Genomic DNA, 18,565 nt, shown 5'->3' on the forward strand with positions numbered 1-18,565 from the left:
TGCGTTGCTTCGTAAGGGGCTGATTTGGATCCACATGTTTTATGTTATGGTTAGGTTTACTTTAATACTTTTGTTGTAGTTGCGGATGCTTGCAATAGAGGTTAATCATAAGTGGGATGCTTGTTCAAGTAAGAACAGCACCCAAGCACCGGTCCACCCACATATCAAATTATCAAAGTATCGAACGCGAATCATATGAGCGTGATGAAAACTAGCTTGACGATATTCCCATGTGTCCTCGGGAGCGCTTTTCCTATTATAAGAGTTTGTTCCGGCTTGTTCTTTGCTACAAAAGGATTGGGCCACCTTACTGCACTTTATTTACTTTTGTTACTTGTTGCTCGTTACAATTTATCTTATCATAAAACTATCTGTTACCACTTATTTCAGTACTTGCAGAGAATATCTTGCTGAAAACCGCTTATCATTTCCTTCTGCTCCTCGTTGGGTTCGACACTCTTACTTATCGAAAGGACTACGATAGATCCCCTATACTTGTGGGTCATCAAGACTCTTTTCTGGTACCGTTGCCGGGGAGTGTAGCGCCTTTGGTAGGTGAAATTTGGTAAGGAAAAATTTATATAGTGTGCTGAAATTTACTGTCACTTGTTACAATGGAAAGTAATTCTCCGAGGGGCTTGTTCGGGGTATCTTCACCCCGTCCAGTAGAGCAAAGAGTTACTCCTCAACCTACTGAACCTATTAAAAATGAAACTCCTTTTGAATTTCCTTCGGTTATGATGGAAAAACTGCTAGCTAACCCTTTTACAGGAGATGGAACAAAGCATCCTGATGAGCACTTAATATATATGGATGAAGTTTGTGGACTATTTAAGCTTGCAGGTATACCCGATAATGTTGCTAAGAAGAAGGTCTTCCCTTTATCTTTGAAGGGAGACGCATTGATATGGTATTGGCTATGTGATGATATGAGATCATGGGACTATAAAAGATTGGAATTTCATCAAAAGTATTACCCTATGCATCTTGTTCATCGTGATCGCAATTATATATATAATTTCTGGCCTCGCGAAGGAGAAAGCATCGCTCAAGCTCGGGGGAGGCTTAAATCAATGTTATATTCATGCCCCAATCATGAGCTCTCAAGAGAAATGATCATTCAAAATTTTTATGCTCGTCTTTCTGAAAACAATCACACCATGCTCGATACTTCTTGTGCTGGCTCTTTTATGATGAAGACTATTGAATTCAAATGCAATTTATTGGATACAATTAAACGCAACTCTGAAGATTGGGACCTCGACGAAGGTAAGGAGTCAGGTATGACACCTAAGTTTGATTGTGTTAAATCTTTTATGGACACCGATATTTTCCATAAGTTTAGCACTAAATATAGACTTGACTCTGAGATAGTAGCTTCTTTCTGTGAATCTTTTGCTACTTAGATCTCCCTAAGAAGAAGTGGTTTAAATATCATCCTCCCATAGAAGTAAAAGTAGCTGCACCTATTAAAGTTGAAGAAAAGACTGTCACTTATAATGATCCTATTGTTCCTACTTCTTATATTGAGAAACCACCTTTCCCTGTTAGAATAAAGGATCATGCTAAAGCTTCAACTGTTGTTCGTAAAAACAATATTAGAACTTATACACCTCCTGAGCAAGTTAAAGTAGAACATAATATTGCTATTGTTAAAGATCTCTTGTCTGATAATATTGATGGCCATGTTATTCAGTTCGAAGGTGAAACTGCTATAATTGCTAAACCTTGTGATAAAGATAAACATAGACCTGTGGTAGGCATGCCTGTTATTTCTGTTAAAATAGGAGATCATTGTTATCATGGCTTATGTGATATGGGTGCTAGTGCTAGTGTAATACCTATTGACTTATACGAAGAAATTAAAAATGAAATTGCACCTGCTGAGTTAGAAGGTATTGATGTCACAATTAAACTTGCCAATAGAGATACTATTTCACCAATTGGAATTGTTAGAGATGTTGAAGTCTTGTGTGGGAAAACTAAATATCCTGCTGATTTTCTTATTCTTGGTTCCCCACAAGATAGCTTTTGTCCCATTATATTTGGTAGACCCTTCTTAAATACTGTCAATGCTACCATAGATTGCACAAAGAATGTTGTTATTATTGGCTTGGATGATATGGTTCATGAGTTTAATTTCTCTAAATTTAGTAAACAACATCGTGAGGAAGAATTACCTAGTAAGGATGAAATTATTGGTCTTGTTTCTATTGTTGTACCTCCTAATGATCCTTTAGAACATTATCTGCTAGGCCATGAAAATGATATGTTCATGAATGAAAGAAGGGAAATAAATGAAGTATTCTTTAAACAGGAACCTATTCTGCAACACAGTTTGCCTATTGAAATTTTAGGGGATCCTCCTCCACCCAAGGGTGATCCCGTGTTTGAGCTTAAACATTTGCCTGATAATCTTAAATATGCTTATCTTGATGAAAAGAAGACATATCCTGTTATTATTAGTGCTAACCTTTCAGAGCATGAAGAAGAAAGATTATTGAAAACTCTGAAGAAGCATCGTGCTGCTATTGGATATACTCTTGATGATCTTAAGGGCATTAGTCCCACTCTATGTCAACATAAAATAAATTTGGAAGCAGATGCCAAACCAGTTCGTGATCCTCAACGACGTCTGAATCCTAAAATGAAAGAAGTGGTAAGAAAAGAAATACTAAAGCTTCTGGAAGCAGGTATAATCTATCCCGTTGCTGATAGTGAGTGGGTAAGTCCTGTCCATTGTGTTCCTAAGAAGGGAGATATTACTGTTGTTCCTAATGATAAAGATGAATTGATTCCACAAATAATTATTACAGGTTATAGGATGGTAATTGATTTCTTTAAATTAAATAAAGCTACTAAGAAATATCATTACCCCTTACCTTTTATTGATCAAATGCTAGAAAGATTATGCAAACATACACACTATTGCTTTCTAGATGGTTATTCTGGTTTCTCTCAAATACCTGTGTCGGCTAGAGATCAATCAAAGACTACTTTTACATGTCCTTTTGGTACTTTTGCTTATAGACGTATGCCTTTTGATTTATGTAATGCACCTACTACCTTTCAAAGATGCATGATGGCTATATTCTCTGACTTTTGTGAAAAGATTTGTGAGGTTTTCATGGACAACTTTTCCGTCTATGGTTCCTCTTTTGATGATTGCTTGAGTAATCTTGATCGAGTTTTGCAGAGAGGTGAAGAAACTAATCTTGTCTTGAATTGGGAAAAGTGCCACTTTATGGTTAATGAAGGTATTGTCTTGGGGCACAAAGTTTCTGAAAGAGGTATTGAAGTTGATAAAGCCAAGGTTGATGCTATTGAAAAGATGCCATGTCCCAAGGACATCAAAGGTATAAGAAGTTTCCTTGGTCACGCTGGATTTTATAGGAGGTTCATTAAGGACTTCACAAAAATTTCCCGGACTCTGACTAATTTATTACAAAAAGATATACCATTTGTCTTTGCTGATGATTGTGTAGAAGCATTTGAAGTACTTAAGAAAGCATTAGTCTCTGCACCTGTTGTTCAGCCTCCTGATTGGAATTTACCCTTTGAAATTATGTGTGATGCTAGTGATTATGCTGTAGGTGCTGTTCTAGGGCAAATAGTTGATAAGAAATTAAATATTATTCATTATGCTAGTAAGACCCTAGACAATGCTCAAAAAAATTATGCTGCTACTGAAAAAGAGCTTTTAGCAGTTGTATTTGCTTGTGATAAGTTCAGATCTTATATTGTTGATTCTAAAGTAACTATTCACACCGACCATGCTGCTATTAAATACCTTATGGAAAATAAAGATGCTAAACCTAGACTTATTAGATGGGTTCTCTTGCTACAAGAATTTGATTTGCATATTGTTGATAGAAAGGGAGCTGAGAACCCCGTTGCAGACAACTTGTCTAGGTTAGAAAATATTCTTGATGACCCACTACCTATTAATGATAGCTTTCCTGATGAACAATTAAATGTTATAAGTACTTCTCGTAGTACTCCATGGTATGCTGATTATGCTAATTATATTGTTGCTAAATTTATACCACCTAGCTTCACATACCAGCAAAAGAAAAAGTTTTTCTATGATTTAAGACATTACTTTTGGGATGACCCACATCTTTATAAAGAAGGAGTAGATGGTGTTATTAGACGTTGTGTACCTGAGCATGAACAGGAACAAATCCTGCGCAAGTGTCATTCCGAGGCTTATGGAGGATACCACGCTGGAGATAGAACTGCACATAAGGTATTGCAATCTGGTTTTTATTGGCCTACTCTCTTCAAGGATGCCCGTAAGTTTGTCTTGTCTTGTGATGAATGTCAAAGAATTGGTAATATTAGTAGACGTCAAGAAATGCCTATGAATTATTCACTTGTTATTGAACCGTTTGATGTTTGGGGCTTTGATAATATGGGACCTTTTCCTGCCTCTAATGGATACACACATATTCTAGTTGCTGTTGATTACGTTACTAAGTGGGTAGAAGCTATTCCAACTAGTAGTGCTGATCATAACACTTCTATTAAAATGCTCAAAGAAGTTATTTTTCCGAGGTTTGGAGTCCCTAGATATTTAATGACTGATGGTGGTTCACACTTTATTCATGGTGCTTTCCGTAAAATGCTTGCTAAATATGATGTTAATCATATAATTGCATCTCCTTATCATCCTCGGTCTAGTGGTCAAGTAGAGTTGAGCAATAGAGAGCTCAAATTAATTTTGCAAAAGACTGTTAATAGGTCTAGAAAGAATTGGTCCAAGAAACTTGATGATGCATTATGGGCTTATAGAACTGCATATAAAAATCCTATGGGTATGTCTCCGTATAAAATGGTTTATGGAAAAGCATGTCACTTACCTCTCGAACTAGAACATAAGGCATATTGGGCTATTAAAGAGCTCAACTATGATTTTAAACTTGCCGGTGAGAAGAGGTTATTTGATATTAGTTCACTTGATGAATGGAGAACCCAAGCTTATGAAAATGCCAAGTTGTTTAAAAAAAGTTAAAAGATGGCATGACAAAAGGATACAAAAGCGTGAGTTTAATGTAGGTGATTATGTATTGCTATACAACTCTCGTTTAAGATTTTTTGCAGGAAAACTTCTCTCTAAATGGGAAGGCCCCTATGTTATCGAAGAGGTCTATCATTCCGGTGCCATAAAATCAACAACTTCGAGGACACAAATCCGAAGGTGGTAAACGGTCAAAGAATTAAACATTATATCTCAGGTAATCCCATAAATATTGAAACCAATATTATTGAAACCGTAACCCCGGAGGAATACATAAGGGACACTTTCCCAACCGTTTCAGACTCCGAAAAGGAATAGGTATGTGGTACGGTAAGTAAACCGATTCCAAAACAATTTTTAAGGCAATATTTCTCCGTTTTGGAATATTAAAAAAATAAGTAGCAGTCTGGGAAGGACACGAGGGCCCCAAGAGGGTGGTGGGCGCGCCCCCCTACCTCGTGTGCCTTCCGGACTCCGTTTTCTTGCACGATACGTATTTTGCTCGGTAAAAATTCATTATATATTCTCCCGATGGTTTTGACTCCCGTATCACGCAATTATTCTCTGTTCTTGTTTCGAGCTGTTTTTCTAACAGATCTAGATTATCATGACGTCTCCAAGTGCTTCCAAGGACAAGTTCTTCGAGAAGGTCATCAACCCTTACCTCGCGGAGGTGCTGCGACACCCTCAAACCATTGAGATGCGTGATGGGTTGTTGCACATCCGCGATGTTGAGGGACCAAAGGGAACCGAAAGCGTGGAGATGAGGCTCGAAGCAATGGAGCAACAAGTTTTCAAGTGCCAGGGGATGGTGGAGCGTGGAATCAACGCTAGCCACACGATGCTCGCGGAGTTCACTAACAACTACAAGCCGGATGCCAAGAACACCGAGGAGGCCATCTTCAAGCTATATGAGAAGATCGAGCACCTGCAAGCCCAAATCTATGACCTGCAAAACCAAAACTGTGAGTATGAATATAGATTCAAAAGAATGAGTTTGGTTGCAGATTCAAGGATTCCGGAGACTCGATCATCCTTCTATGATGGTGAACCTATGCCTTGGAAGATGGATGACAAGCTTGCATCATCAACAACACCTCCACCTTCTTCACCGACAAAGGAGATATAATCACATGGGTATGGGCACTCCCCTTGGCAACTGCCAAGCTTAGGGGAGGTGCCCCGGTATCGTATCACCATCACAACTCCTATCCTTATCATTTTTCTTAGTTCGATCCTATTAGTAGTATCTTGATCTAGTAGAATAAAGTTTATGGCATGATCTAGTTTTGAGTTTTGCTTTATGATCTCTCTTTGTAATCGAGTCCGTGAGCTATATATAATAAAGATTAGTGTTGAGTCAAGGGCTTGACTATTTTGCCATGATCTTGGGTGAATAAAAGAAAAGAGAAAAAGAATAAAAAGAAACAAAGAGTTCATATTGATCTTATTGAGAGTAATGACTTCACATAGATAGAGTATGATGACTAAAAGTGGTTGAGAGTTGGCAGACATAGCTTTGGTCATTGTTGCAATTAATAGGAAGTAATAAGGAAAGAGAGGTTTCACATATAGATATATTATCATTGACATCTTTTATGACTGGGAGCACTCATTAAAATATGACATGCTAAAGAGTTGATGTTGGACAAGGAAGACAACGTAATGAGTTATGTCTTTCTTATATCTGAGGTAAAGTATGTTGTCATGGATCCTCTAACTTGTTGAGCTTGCATTTCCCCCTCATGCTAGCCAAAATCTCAGCACCAAATAGAAATACTACTTGTGCTTCCAAATACCCTTAAACCCGTTTTGCCATGAGAGTCCACCATATCTACCTATGGATTGAGTAAGATCCTTCAAGTAAGTTGTCATCGGTGCAAAGCAATAAAAATTGCTCTAAATATGTATGATTGATTGGTGTGGGAGAAATAAGCTTTATATGATCTTGTGATGTGGAAGTAATAAAAGCGACGGACTACATAATAAAGGTTCATATCACAAGGGGCAATATAAAGTGATGTTCTTTCGCATTGAGATTTTGTGCATCCAACCATAAAAGCGCATGGCAACCTCTGCTTCCCTCTGCGAAGGGCCTATCCTTTACTATTATCTTCTACCTATTGCAAGAGTCATGGTGATCTTCACCTTTTCTTTTTCATTTTATCCTTTGGCAAGCTCAGCACATTGGAAAGAACATGATATATATATATATATAATTGGATGTAGGGGAGCATGAACCATTATTGTTGACATTACCCTTGAGGTAAAAGGTTGTGGGGCAAAACTATAAACCCCTATCTTTCTCTGTGTCCGATTAAAACTCCGTAACCACAAGTATTGCGTGAGTGTTAGTAATTATGGAGGACTAAATGATAGTTGAGTATGTGGACTTGATTTTTAGCTGTGATATAGACTCTTTCCGATGTTATGATAAATTGCAGTTTCTTCAATGACTGAGATTATAGTTTGTCGGAGCCCAATAAGGTTTATGATTTATACTTTTGCATTGTGAATAGATCATCACTTGAACATAAGTAATCATATGACAAAATCTATATATGTTGCTGTTATGAGAATAATCATGATGCCTTCATGTCTGTATTTTATTTTTATCGACGCCTCTACCTCTAAACATGAGGACATATTTATTGTTATCGACTTTTTGTTTAAGGACAAGCGAGGTCTAAGCTTGGGGGAGTTGATACGTCCATTCTGCATCATGCTTTTATATCAATATTTATTGCATTATGGACTGTTATTTCACTTTATGTCACAATACTTATGGCTATTCTCTCTTATTTTACAAGGTTTACATAAGGAGGGAGAATGCCGGCAGCTGGAATTCCAGGTTGGAAAAGGAGCAAATATTAGAGACCTATTCTGCGCAACTTCAAAAGTCCTGAAACTCCACGGAACATCTTAAAATAAATAAAGAAAAATCCTCGCCAAAGATGAAGGCCAGGGGCCCACACCCGGAAACTTCCCTCCCGGAGGGGGAAATCATCACCATCATCATCACCAACGCTCCTCTCATCGGGAGAGGGCAATATCCATCAACATCTTCATCAGCACCATCTCATCTCCAAACCCTATTTCATCTCTTGTATCCAATTCTTGTCTCAAAGTCCGGGATTGGTGCTAGTAGGTTGCTAGTAGTGTTGATTACTCCTTGTAGTTGATGCTAGTTGGTTTATTTGGTGGAAGATCATATGTTCAGATCCTATATGCATATTATTACCCCTCTGATTATGAACATGAATATGCTTTGTGAGTAATTACGTTTGTTCCTGAGGACAAGGGAGAAGTCTTGCTATTAGTAGTCATGTGAATTTGGTATTTGTTTGATATTTTGATAAGATGTATGTTGTCTAGCCTCTAGTGGTGTTATGTGAACGTCGACTACATAACACTTCACCATTATTTGGGCCTAGAGGAAGGCATTTGGAAGTAATAAGTAGATGATGGGTTGCTAGAGTGATAGAACCTTAAACCCTAGTTTATGCGTTGCTTCGTAATGGGCTGATTTGGATCCACATGTTTCATGCTATGGTTAAGTTTACCTTAATACTTTTGTTGTAGTTGCGGATTCTTGCAACAGAGGTTAATCATAAGTGGGATGCTTGTTCAAGTAAGAACAGCACCCAAGCACCGGTCCACCCACATATCAAATTATCGAAGTATCGAACGCGAATCATATAAACGTGATGAAAACTAGCTTGACGATATTCCCATGTGTCCTCAGGAGCGCTTTTCCTTATATAAGAGTTTGTTCCAGCTTGTCCTTTGCTACAAAAAGGATTGGGCCACCTTGCTGCACTTTATTTACTTTTGTTACTTGTTGCTCGTTACAATTTATCTTATCATAAAACTATCTGTTACCACTTATTTCATTACTTGCAGAGAATATCTTGCTGAAAACCGCTTATCATTTCCTTCTGCTCCTCGTTGGGTTCGACACTCTTACTTATCGAAAGGACTACGATAGATCCCCTATACTTGTGGGTCATCAGTCGACATAGAGGGACACCTAGGAGCAACATCCGGGCCAAACCAACAGCTACATCCCCTCCGTGTAGACCCGATGCGTCCGTTTCCCCCCTCCAGGTGCCGGCGGCGGCGCCGTCCGTTAGGGGGGCCATGCCCTGAAGATGCGTGCCGCCTCTTAGGACATGCCACAACACCACCCGGTTGTGGTAGGACCTATATTCAAAAGAACATGACGGCACATTATTAATGTGCTCGAAAAAATACAAATTGTATACATATATTCATAATTAGTGGAAAAAATTACAAACTACATATATATATATATATTCATATAATACATAAAAAGCATAAAAACATATGTAAAGAAAGCATAAAAACATATGTCAAAAACACATGTAAAAAAAACTATGCCGTCGGCATAGAGACGACAGGGTTTTGGTGGGCACCGTGCCGCGGATCGGTGACGTGGCGCCTATTCCGACGGCTGCCGTCGGCATATCTACGCCGCGGATCGGTGACGTGGCATGCGGAGATATGCCGATGGTCGCCTGTCCTGACCGTCGGCATAGGTTTGATGGCGTTAGCCGCTGGTCACGGGCAGGGTCGCCGGGCCCACAGGTATGCCGACGGCTGCTGTCAGCGTGTTTGCATCTAGGTCGACGGCCGTTCTGTGCCGATGGCTGCCGTCGGCGTAGATCGGTGTAGCCTGACGGCCAGGACTGGGGTATCGGCATAGCTCGAAGTAGGCTGACGGCAGCCGTACGCATAGTTTTGGCCGTCGGGGTAGGACCGTTTTCCGGTAGTGAACTATAATGATTGGATTTGTCGTGAAACATCTAAAGACCAAACCCCTTTTGGAGTAGACAGAATCCTTTCCTAAAGGAAAAATGTTCCTTTGTTGGACTTTTGATCCACCGGAGTTCATATTTTGCACTTCTCTACACACATGTCAGTGAACATGAGAAAGGATAAATGGGCTGCATATATCAAAAAGAATTCTGACAACATGATGGCAGCTATGCATGCAAACAGGTGCATAAATGCATTTAAATCAGATGCAAAGATGGAAACGTATATTTTCTAAGATTTTTGTTACTTTTAGTTATTTAATACCATAGAATCAACTATACAATGTACCTATATGCTTTTTAAGTACACATCAATTATCACATCATTTTGCATCGGTGCTAACGAATTTCTCTCTCTGTCAGAGGGGATGCGACTACTTATTCTTTTGTATGTTTGATTGAAATTTCTCGATCATCAGGGAACTTCACTTTTATTCATTAACGATGCATTTCGCATAGGCACATACACCATTTTATTTAGCTTGTGCGCACCCCCACAAATTAAGAGGCAGATGCATGACACAACATAGTAGCTACTCATTTGCTTGACTAGGCGTCTGGGTATGCGGCCACATCCTTGCAGACATACGCTCCATCTCCGGACGCATCAACGACGATGGGTAGCCTGCAGACCGCTGTGATGCTCGCCGCCGTCAGCTTCACCACCTCCCTCCGGCAGCGTGGGAACGCTCCTGTCCCCGCCTGTCCCTCCTGCACGCCATGCTCCTTATACATGCTGTCCAACATGCTGTAGAGGGCACCGCACCTGCACCACTCGCTGATGTCGGCGAGCTGCTGGCAGCAGTCCCTTAGGACAGCCTCGGGCACCTTGCTGCCATTGCACTGGAGCTTCAGCACTGGACGACAGCCAGGGAGCGCGGGCACCTGGAAGGCCTGCCCCGGATAGCACATCCAAGGACCACTGTTAACGCTCCATGCGTCGTACTCGGCTGCTATGGGTGTCGCCACGAGCATACATAGTAGGAGCACCGAGAACAAGGTCTTCATCGACATTGTTCCTCTGCGCACGAACTTTCTGTCTCTGATTTATCACTATATTAATCAGTTGTGTATATGGATAACTACACTCTTGATCTCTTGACGGTTTATATAGCTACATAAAGCTAAAAAGGTGCAAGGAAACAGACATATAAGTTGTTCATGATCTGCGTGGGTGGCTTGTGTCTAGTGCCTATGGCTTGGGCTTCCACGTCATTGTTCTTGATCCAGTGCGGTGATGTATTTTGGCATGCATCTAAACATTGTGATTACAACCCATAGTTTGTTAATCGCACTACTAAAAAGCTAGGATGGTTACCATATCGACAAAATTAGCTACATCCTTGGTTCATATATATGGCAAGGGAAATGCAAAGAGGTCGATGAAACGGACATAAAACCCTAGTTGTCCATCATACCATCTGCATGAGTGGCTTGTGGGCTTGTATATATTATGTTGACACATCACAACTAATTTTTTTTCAACTTCCAATAGTGCCATGCGGATTTTTTTGCATAATTGTCAGCTTTCCAAGTCCTAAGTAAAACCCACAGTTTGTTAGAGGAACCTATATTAGTTTACGCAAAGAAAACTAGGAATGCAAGATTCATCTTGGCACGATATGTACACCTTTGAGGAAATCATTAAATGGGAGTGCTCAAGAAGCAAGAGAATATAGCCAATGCATACACAAGATTGGAAAAGAAGAGAATGAACATATCAATGAGGCCAATGGAGTTTGGTGGAAAAGAAATTATGTGTGACGTTTTCTCTTTAAAAAGACGCGGTCCAAATATACAACAAGACAAAGTTCACCACCGGATTTGAATGTCTGCCATGTGCCAAAAGCACACAGCAAAAGCCTTGTGGTTTCATATGCAGTGCAATATGATTTCATATGTGATTTCAGATTATATAATGTAATGTGATTTCATATGCAATGCAATATGGTTTCACATGCAATGCAACTATATAATGTAATGTAATCTGATTTTGATGCAATGCAATTTTTAAGGTAACGAGATTTCATATGCAACATGATTATTATTTTTATAATTCTGTCATATTTTATAGTGGTGTTGTTTTTTCCCGGACACCACGAATACAATAAGTACATGTGGCGTCGGCCGACCCGCGCCAACAGTACCAAAGTTATCAGCGGCGTTAGCCGCCAATGCCAGTAATATCAGGTTTCTACAAGTGTTGGAAGTCGGCGCCATTAGTGAGCCTTATCAGCGGCGTCATACTAGCGGCTTCTCCTGTCCGCGCCACTTACAACGTTTTCTGAATGCCTCTACTAGGCTTTTCTACTAGGCTTCAGTGCTTGTAGTCATCACTATGTGGTCTACGAATTTGAACGAATTTTTTATTATTTCTGGTCAGTTGTACTACCATAATTGAAGAGGGATAGATCGAAAGTTTTCCTGCAAAAAAATATACAGGAGCCGTCGGACATCATTTACACACAAATCAACACATATCATTCTTTTCAGCCCAACCCACACAAGAATATGTCTCAATCCTCGGTCATGAGGCCCAAACCTTCATAGTGGCAACCAACATAATCATATACAAAAGGATAGAAAAGTAACCGGATTTTGCAATCGGAGTAAGAAGAAGCAGGGTGACACAAGAAGAGTGGCGACATCTTAACCTGCATCAACCAATAAGTAGAAACCCATACTTAGTATAAAATAAGTACGGTAATTACAACAAAATTCAGCAAAGTCTCCCCTGTACCGGGAGCTGTTGGGACGTCATTCACACACAAATCAACACATATCATTAATTTCAGCTCAATCCACATAACATATATCCCAATCCTCGATCATGAGTCCCAAACCCCTCCTCACGTCGACAACCACATAATCATATGATAAAGACTAAAGAACTAACTGTTTCTCGATGGCGAAGTACCAAGAACATTGCTTGCAGGTCTCCTCTACACTCCATCGCTTGTGTGTTGTGTAGGGTTATTTGAATCCGTTGTAAACCACACAAATAAAGACCTACTCCCTCCGTCTGAAAAAATTTGTCCCTCAAATGGATATATCTAGTACCAAGTTAGCGCTAGATACATTCATTTGAGAAAGAAGCTTAAGACAAGCTTTTTCGGATGGAGGGGGTAGTTAGCAAGACACACTATATATAGCTATAAGAATGGCAATAATGGGTTAGAGGGTTACTGTAACGGAGCAGATTACCCTAATCATAATCTACCTTAATCATGTCGTGCTAACCACCACTTAAGGCAATTAACCTGATATATGACAAAAGAAGATTCAAAAGGAGAATCCGGACCGTGGATATGTTCAACATAACTTCCTAGGATCACAGTAAGTATGCATCCACATCCATAAGATTTCACATCACAAGGAAAGTGAACTATTTCAATACCAGTTTAAGAGTTCTTACATTAATTTTCATACACACATTAGTCTGATACAAATAATAAGTCTAAATACAAACCCTACAATGCAATAAAAGTGGCAACGAAATATGCATTCATGGCATGTAGCAGCACTATCCTTCGCGTTGTCACGCTGAAATACCAAGGACTTCATCAAGCTCTCGGCCGTCGCAACCACCAAACTCGAGCTTGAGAAATCACGTCAGGCATGCCGACACCTTTAACTTGGCCAAACGCCTTGGCAATATAGCGAAGACCAGCTCAAGCAACCCTACCAGCAAAGCAAAGGCCCCGGCGAAGGTCAACGCCACTCGGTTGTTCCCCTCCACATCACAAGGCAGCATGCCAAGTCTCGGCACAAAGAACGACTCCACCCAAGCTCGACTGCGCTTTTTGATGCAAGATATGCTCAAGAAGCAGTACATCTTCCAATGGGACATGATTCGTGACATGTTCAAGGATTTCATCGCGCCCACGGAGCATTGACCTTACCAGCACCGACTCAGCCAGAATAGGTAAACATGTATATCAATGCTTTGTTCTATCGTTAGTTCGTTACCACAGATACGTCGGGCACATCATCAAAGACTGCGTTGCCTTCAGACTGGCCATAGTGAGAGTAACTTCAAGAGTAACATAACCTTCAACTCAGCAAAGTTGCCTATGTGGCATTGAGTTAATGAGGAGAGAGGCAAATTGAGTAACTTAGCTACTTACCGTAACATCAAATATCCCAATACAATATGAGTCTATAACCTAATAGATGAAGCTTTGCATGACACCACACTTATGTTACTACCCACTATGAAGGTAATAATATAGTCTAGAATAATGTGTATGTTACTCTTGAAGTTACTCTCCACTATGGCTAGTCTCAAGGAGTGGCTACAAAAGGCCATCGAGAACAAGACCTTCAACCTCGACCCTGAGGCCGTCAACCCAGACTACCAGTCTACCAATGTCATCAGCATCAAGACCGTCGAACCTCAGCAAGGTGGAACGTGAACCTGGGTACTGATATCTCTCAAACATATCTACAAATTTTGATTATTTCATGCTATTATACTATCACTTTTAAATAATTTTTATATCATATTTTTGGACTAATCTATTAATCTAGTGCCAAGTGGTAGTTGTTGTCTTCTACTTGTTTTTTACTTCACAGAAAATCCATAGCCAGTCCAGGAACCAACTCTTGAGGTCGACGTGGTCCTGTATACCATGTGGTGGCACAAATCCAGCGATCAGCCTTAGAAATGCATTTTTAGCATTCCTTTCCATGTTGTCATGTCCAAAAGGGATGTACTATGGACTCCTCTCTCTCGCAGGCAATGCACATCACTCTTAATTTGCCTTTGTTGGAGCTCTTCACCAACTGCCAACCCATTTGACGACAACCTCCATATGTGAATTTTTCACCTTGCCCGGAACGTCCGTGATCCACAGCTCTAGCCGCCCCGGAGGTCCGTTGGTTGATAAAGAACTCTCAGCCCCGCCAAGATGGTATGCGAAGCAGACTGTGAAGACGCCATTTTTCGTGAAGTTCCAAGCTGGAAAGTCCTTCGTGCCAGCACGGCCTATTTAACATCATGCATGTTGCCTTCATGGAGTACCTTGTCGAGAGTTGGAATTTGCCTGCTAGAGCCCTCATGCTCCAACAAGCCGCACACCCGTGTAACGCTGGTATTGTCCTTGTATCCCAGTCGATGATAAGCACTTGTCCTCGGGATCCACCTGTCGTCCCACACTTTCACTTTCCATCACCGACCCTTCAAATTAAACCTTCTTTGAGGAGCTCCCTATTGCATATGATGTTTATCCAAGTATACAAACTTCTTTTGGGACAAGGGGCCTCCAAGAACTCCCCATATAGATAATATCGTGTTTGCAACACACGTGAACATAATGGGTTCAGGGTTGCTCACCAAGCCGCAAGCTTGTTTGGCTAGTAGAGCTTGATTGAAAGGATCATAGTCCCTAAAACCCATCCCGCCACTCTTTTTGCTTCTGCACATCCTCTCCCAAGCCAGCCAATGCACCTTGCATTTGCCATTTGCCCCTTGCATCAATCTTGAAGCAACGATCTCTGGTGTATTTTTTGACCACTACATACCATCACTTGTAGAATATGCAAAGGATTCATGGTGAATCCCGCATCGTTTGGGGAGTGCCTAAATATGTTTCCCATGTCTATCTGAATCGTATTAATATGACAAACGATACAGCCACTTTGACTCAAAGGATTCCCAATGAAATTTGAGGGCATTGGAATCCTTCGGAATTTTTCCTATATAGGTCATTTGATTCATAGGCCTGAATCTTACAAGATTTTTTTCCTGAAGAATCCTTTGCAGTGCATTTAATAGGAAATCTAGCATCCACTCAAACCTCTTTTAAAAAATAATTTATTTTTGTGTGTGACTTGGAAGGAATAAAAATCCTGTAGGATTCACACATGTGCATGGCATTACAATCATGTGTTTTTTCTATTCCGGACCTATTATATAAAACTCCCCATTTGTTACTAGAAAGACTTTTATCTCTTTTAGCTAAAAAAAACTGGTTTCTTTGCTACAACACAACTACTGGTTTTCTTTTAGGAGATTTCCTATTTAGCGCTCATAGCGCCCGTTATAAGTCATTACGCAAACTGTCGCACACCCCACTTCCTCCTGGGTTGGGCCTATTTAGTTTTTTTCTTTAAACCTTCGAAAAATAAGGCGTCCGATCGGGGATTCGAACTACATCGCTCATGGTTTTGTGCAATAGGACGAACAAAACAGGTAGAGCTTATATGCTGTGTCTATTAACTTATTTTCTTGTCATGTGATTTTTTTTGAACCGGGCCTCAACCCTTTTCCATTAAAAGCATAACGGAAATACATAGTTCAGAGAACCACAGATCCAAGAACCAACAACATCGCAAGGAAACTAGAAAGGGGGGCGAGTTCAGAGCACCACTGGGAAACCCACCATGAGCACTCGTCATCGAGCAGCTCATTGCGGGGCGAAAACCCAGCGACACCTGTGATCATGCAACCTATAGGATCTAAACACCAAGGAGTCTCCAAAAGGAACCCAAAATAGTCTAAATCCACCAAGCTTACAGGCTCACAAAAGAGCAATCAGAAAACACCCGCGCATGAGTGAAAGGCCGCCTATCCCTGACAGACGAGAACTTGAAACTCCGAATAGATGTAGAAGGGATCAGTTCGAAGCTGAGTTGGTTGGAGCCGCGCAGATTCTCATCATCATCGAAGCACTGGACCTGAGCATCTTGGCTCCGCACTCCATGGCCTCCCGATCATTGCCAGCCATCAAACCTGCCCAGTACATCAAAAAACCACAAGCAGCATACGCCACATTAAAAGGGCTTTTGAGATCTTTATGTTCAAAAGTAGCTTGGTTACGATTGTTCCATATCGCCCAACAAACTGCTGCCAAACCAGAGGTGTAAAGTTTAGTTCCATCAGGAAGGAAAATATAACACCAGGAATAGTACTGCCAAATGTTATTTGGACATAAAGATGTGCCCAGCACACATCCAACCGTCCTCCATACCACCCGAGCCATAGGGCACGTAAAGAAAAGATGTTGTGAGGTCTCCACATTATCACAAAAAAGCATTTAGGATTGCCTGCCCAGTTGCGCTTTCTCATGACTTCTCTAGTCAGAACCGCGTCTTGGAACACTTGCCAAAGAAAAATTTGGATTTTAAGGGGGATTTTTGCTTTCCAGACCCATCTATAGTCACATCCAGCCAGATGCCTTTCCAAGTAGGTATAGACCGATTTGGTCGAGAATTTACCCTTTTTACCCAACGCCCAACTAATCTGATCAGTCTCGGCATACAACTGCCAAGAGTTAACGACCTCAACCAGATCCTTCCACTGATCCGTGAGGGGAGGGTGTAAATTTCTTTTGAACAGGTCACTACCCTCAAAATTTTTAAATTCAGCAACAGTAATCTCCTGATAGTTGCATATGTGAAATAAGGTTGGGAATTTATCTCTCAAGGGGGCAGCACCTCTAATAGGATCCTTCCAAACTCTGGCTAAATTACCAGAGTTCAAGTTCACTTTCCTCCCTACCAAATACACTTCCTTTACTTTCATAATAGCTTTCCAAATGGGGGAATCCCCAAACTTACTTTTCACCGAGGGGATCGTGTCATTTTTGAAATATTTAGCATGAATCACCTCCTGCCAAAGCCCTTGCTGTGTTTCCAATTTCCACCACCATTTGGTGAGTAGGCTGATATTTTGTCTATGCAGATCTTTAACTCCCAGCCCCCCCCTTTTTTTTGGACCTACAGATTCTAGGCCACTTGACCAAGTGGTATCTTTTCCGACCATCAGTCTCCTACCAAAAGAACTTTTTTCTGTGTTTATCTAACTTCTCAATCACTTTCTTAGATAGCATGAACATAGACATGTAGTAGAATATGATGCTAGTAAGAGAAGAGTTGAGAAGGTCAGTCTCCCCCCTGAAGATGCTGCATTTCCAATCCAAGATTCACAGCATTTGAGGAATTTATCATCCACAAAATCCCAGTCAAGTGCACGAAGAGTGGAGTAACTCACAGGAACCCCTAGATATTTCATAGGAAAATGCCCAATTTGGCAGTTAAAGAGCTCGGAGTAAAAGGTAAGTATGTCATCATCATCCCCTATGCATAAAACTTCACTTTTAAGGAAATTTATCTTTAGCCCTGACATGAGTTCAAATATATAAAGCAAGAGTTTCAAATTGACTGCAGCTTCCTTGTCATGCTCAAAGCAGATGATAGTACCGTCTGCATACTGGAGGATAGCAACACCCCCATTGATCAGGTCTGGAGCGAGACCTGTCAGCATTTTTTCTTTTTGTGCATTAAGGATCATTTTAGATAGAGCTTCCACAGCCATATTGAACAAGAAAGGCGAGTGCGGGTCCCCTTGTCGCACTCCCTTGCAGCTTTGGAAGTAGGGGCCAGTTTCGTTATTCAGCTTGATGTTAATGGTCCCATTCTTAAGGATACTATGAATCCAGCCACACCACACAGGGCCAAAACCTCTGTTTTTATGGCACTCAAGAAGCAAATCCCAATTGACTTTATCATAGGCTTTTTCGAAATCGAGTTTCAATACCACACCAACTTTTTTCTTACGCTGCGTATGATGCAGAATCTCATGAAGGGTCAAGATACCGTCCATAATGTTCCTATGCTTTATAAAGGCATTTTGATGCTTACTGATGAGGATATCAGCAAAAAGGGCCGCTCTATTGTCCAAAACCGTGGTAATAAGCTTATAAGG

General features: G+C 40.7%; 1 protein-coding gene across 1 annotated transcript; it reads right to left on the minus strand.

Annotated features, from left to right (window-relative positions):
- Positions 1 to 10,273: 10,273 nt before the first annotated feature.
- Positions 10,274 to 10,946, minus strand: LOC125547922 (alpha-amylase inhibitor 0.53). The gene has a single exon (XM_087546341.1). It carries the CDS (start codon positions 10,870 to 10,872, stop codon positions 10,408 to 10,410), a length of 465 nt encoding a protein of 154 aa, XP_087402467.1. The 5' UTR covers positions 10,873 to 10,946; the 3' UTR covers positions 10,274 to 10,407.
- Between the last annotated feature and the right edge of the window lie 7,619 nt (positions 10,947 to 18,565).

Source organism: Triticum urartu, chromosome 3A, assembly GCF_056163025.1.
Source record: "Triticum urartu cultivar PI428250 chromosome 3A, HENAU_Tu73, whole genome shotgun sequence".
Classification (NCBI taxonomy): Eukaryota; Viridiplantae; Streptophyta; class Magnoliopsida; order Poales; family Poaceae; genus Triticum; species Triticum urartu.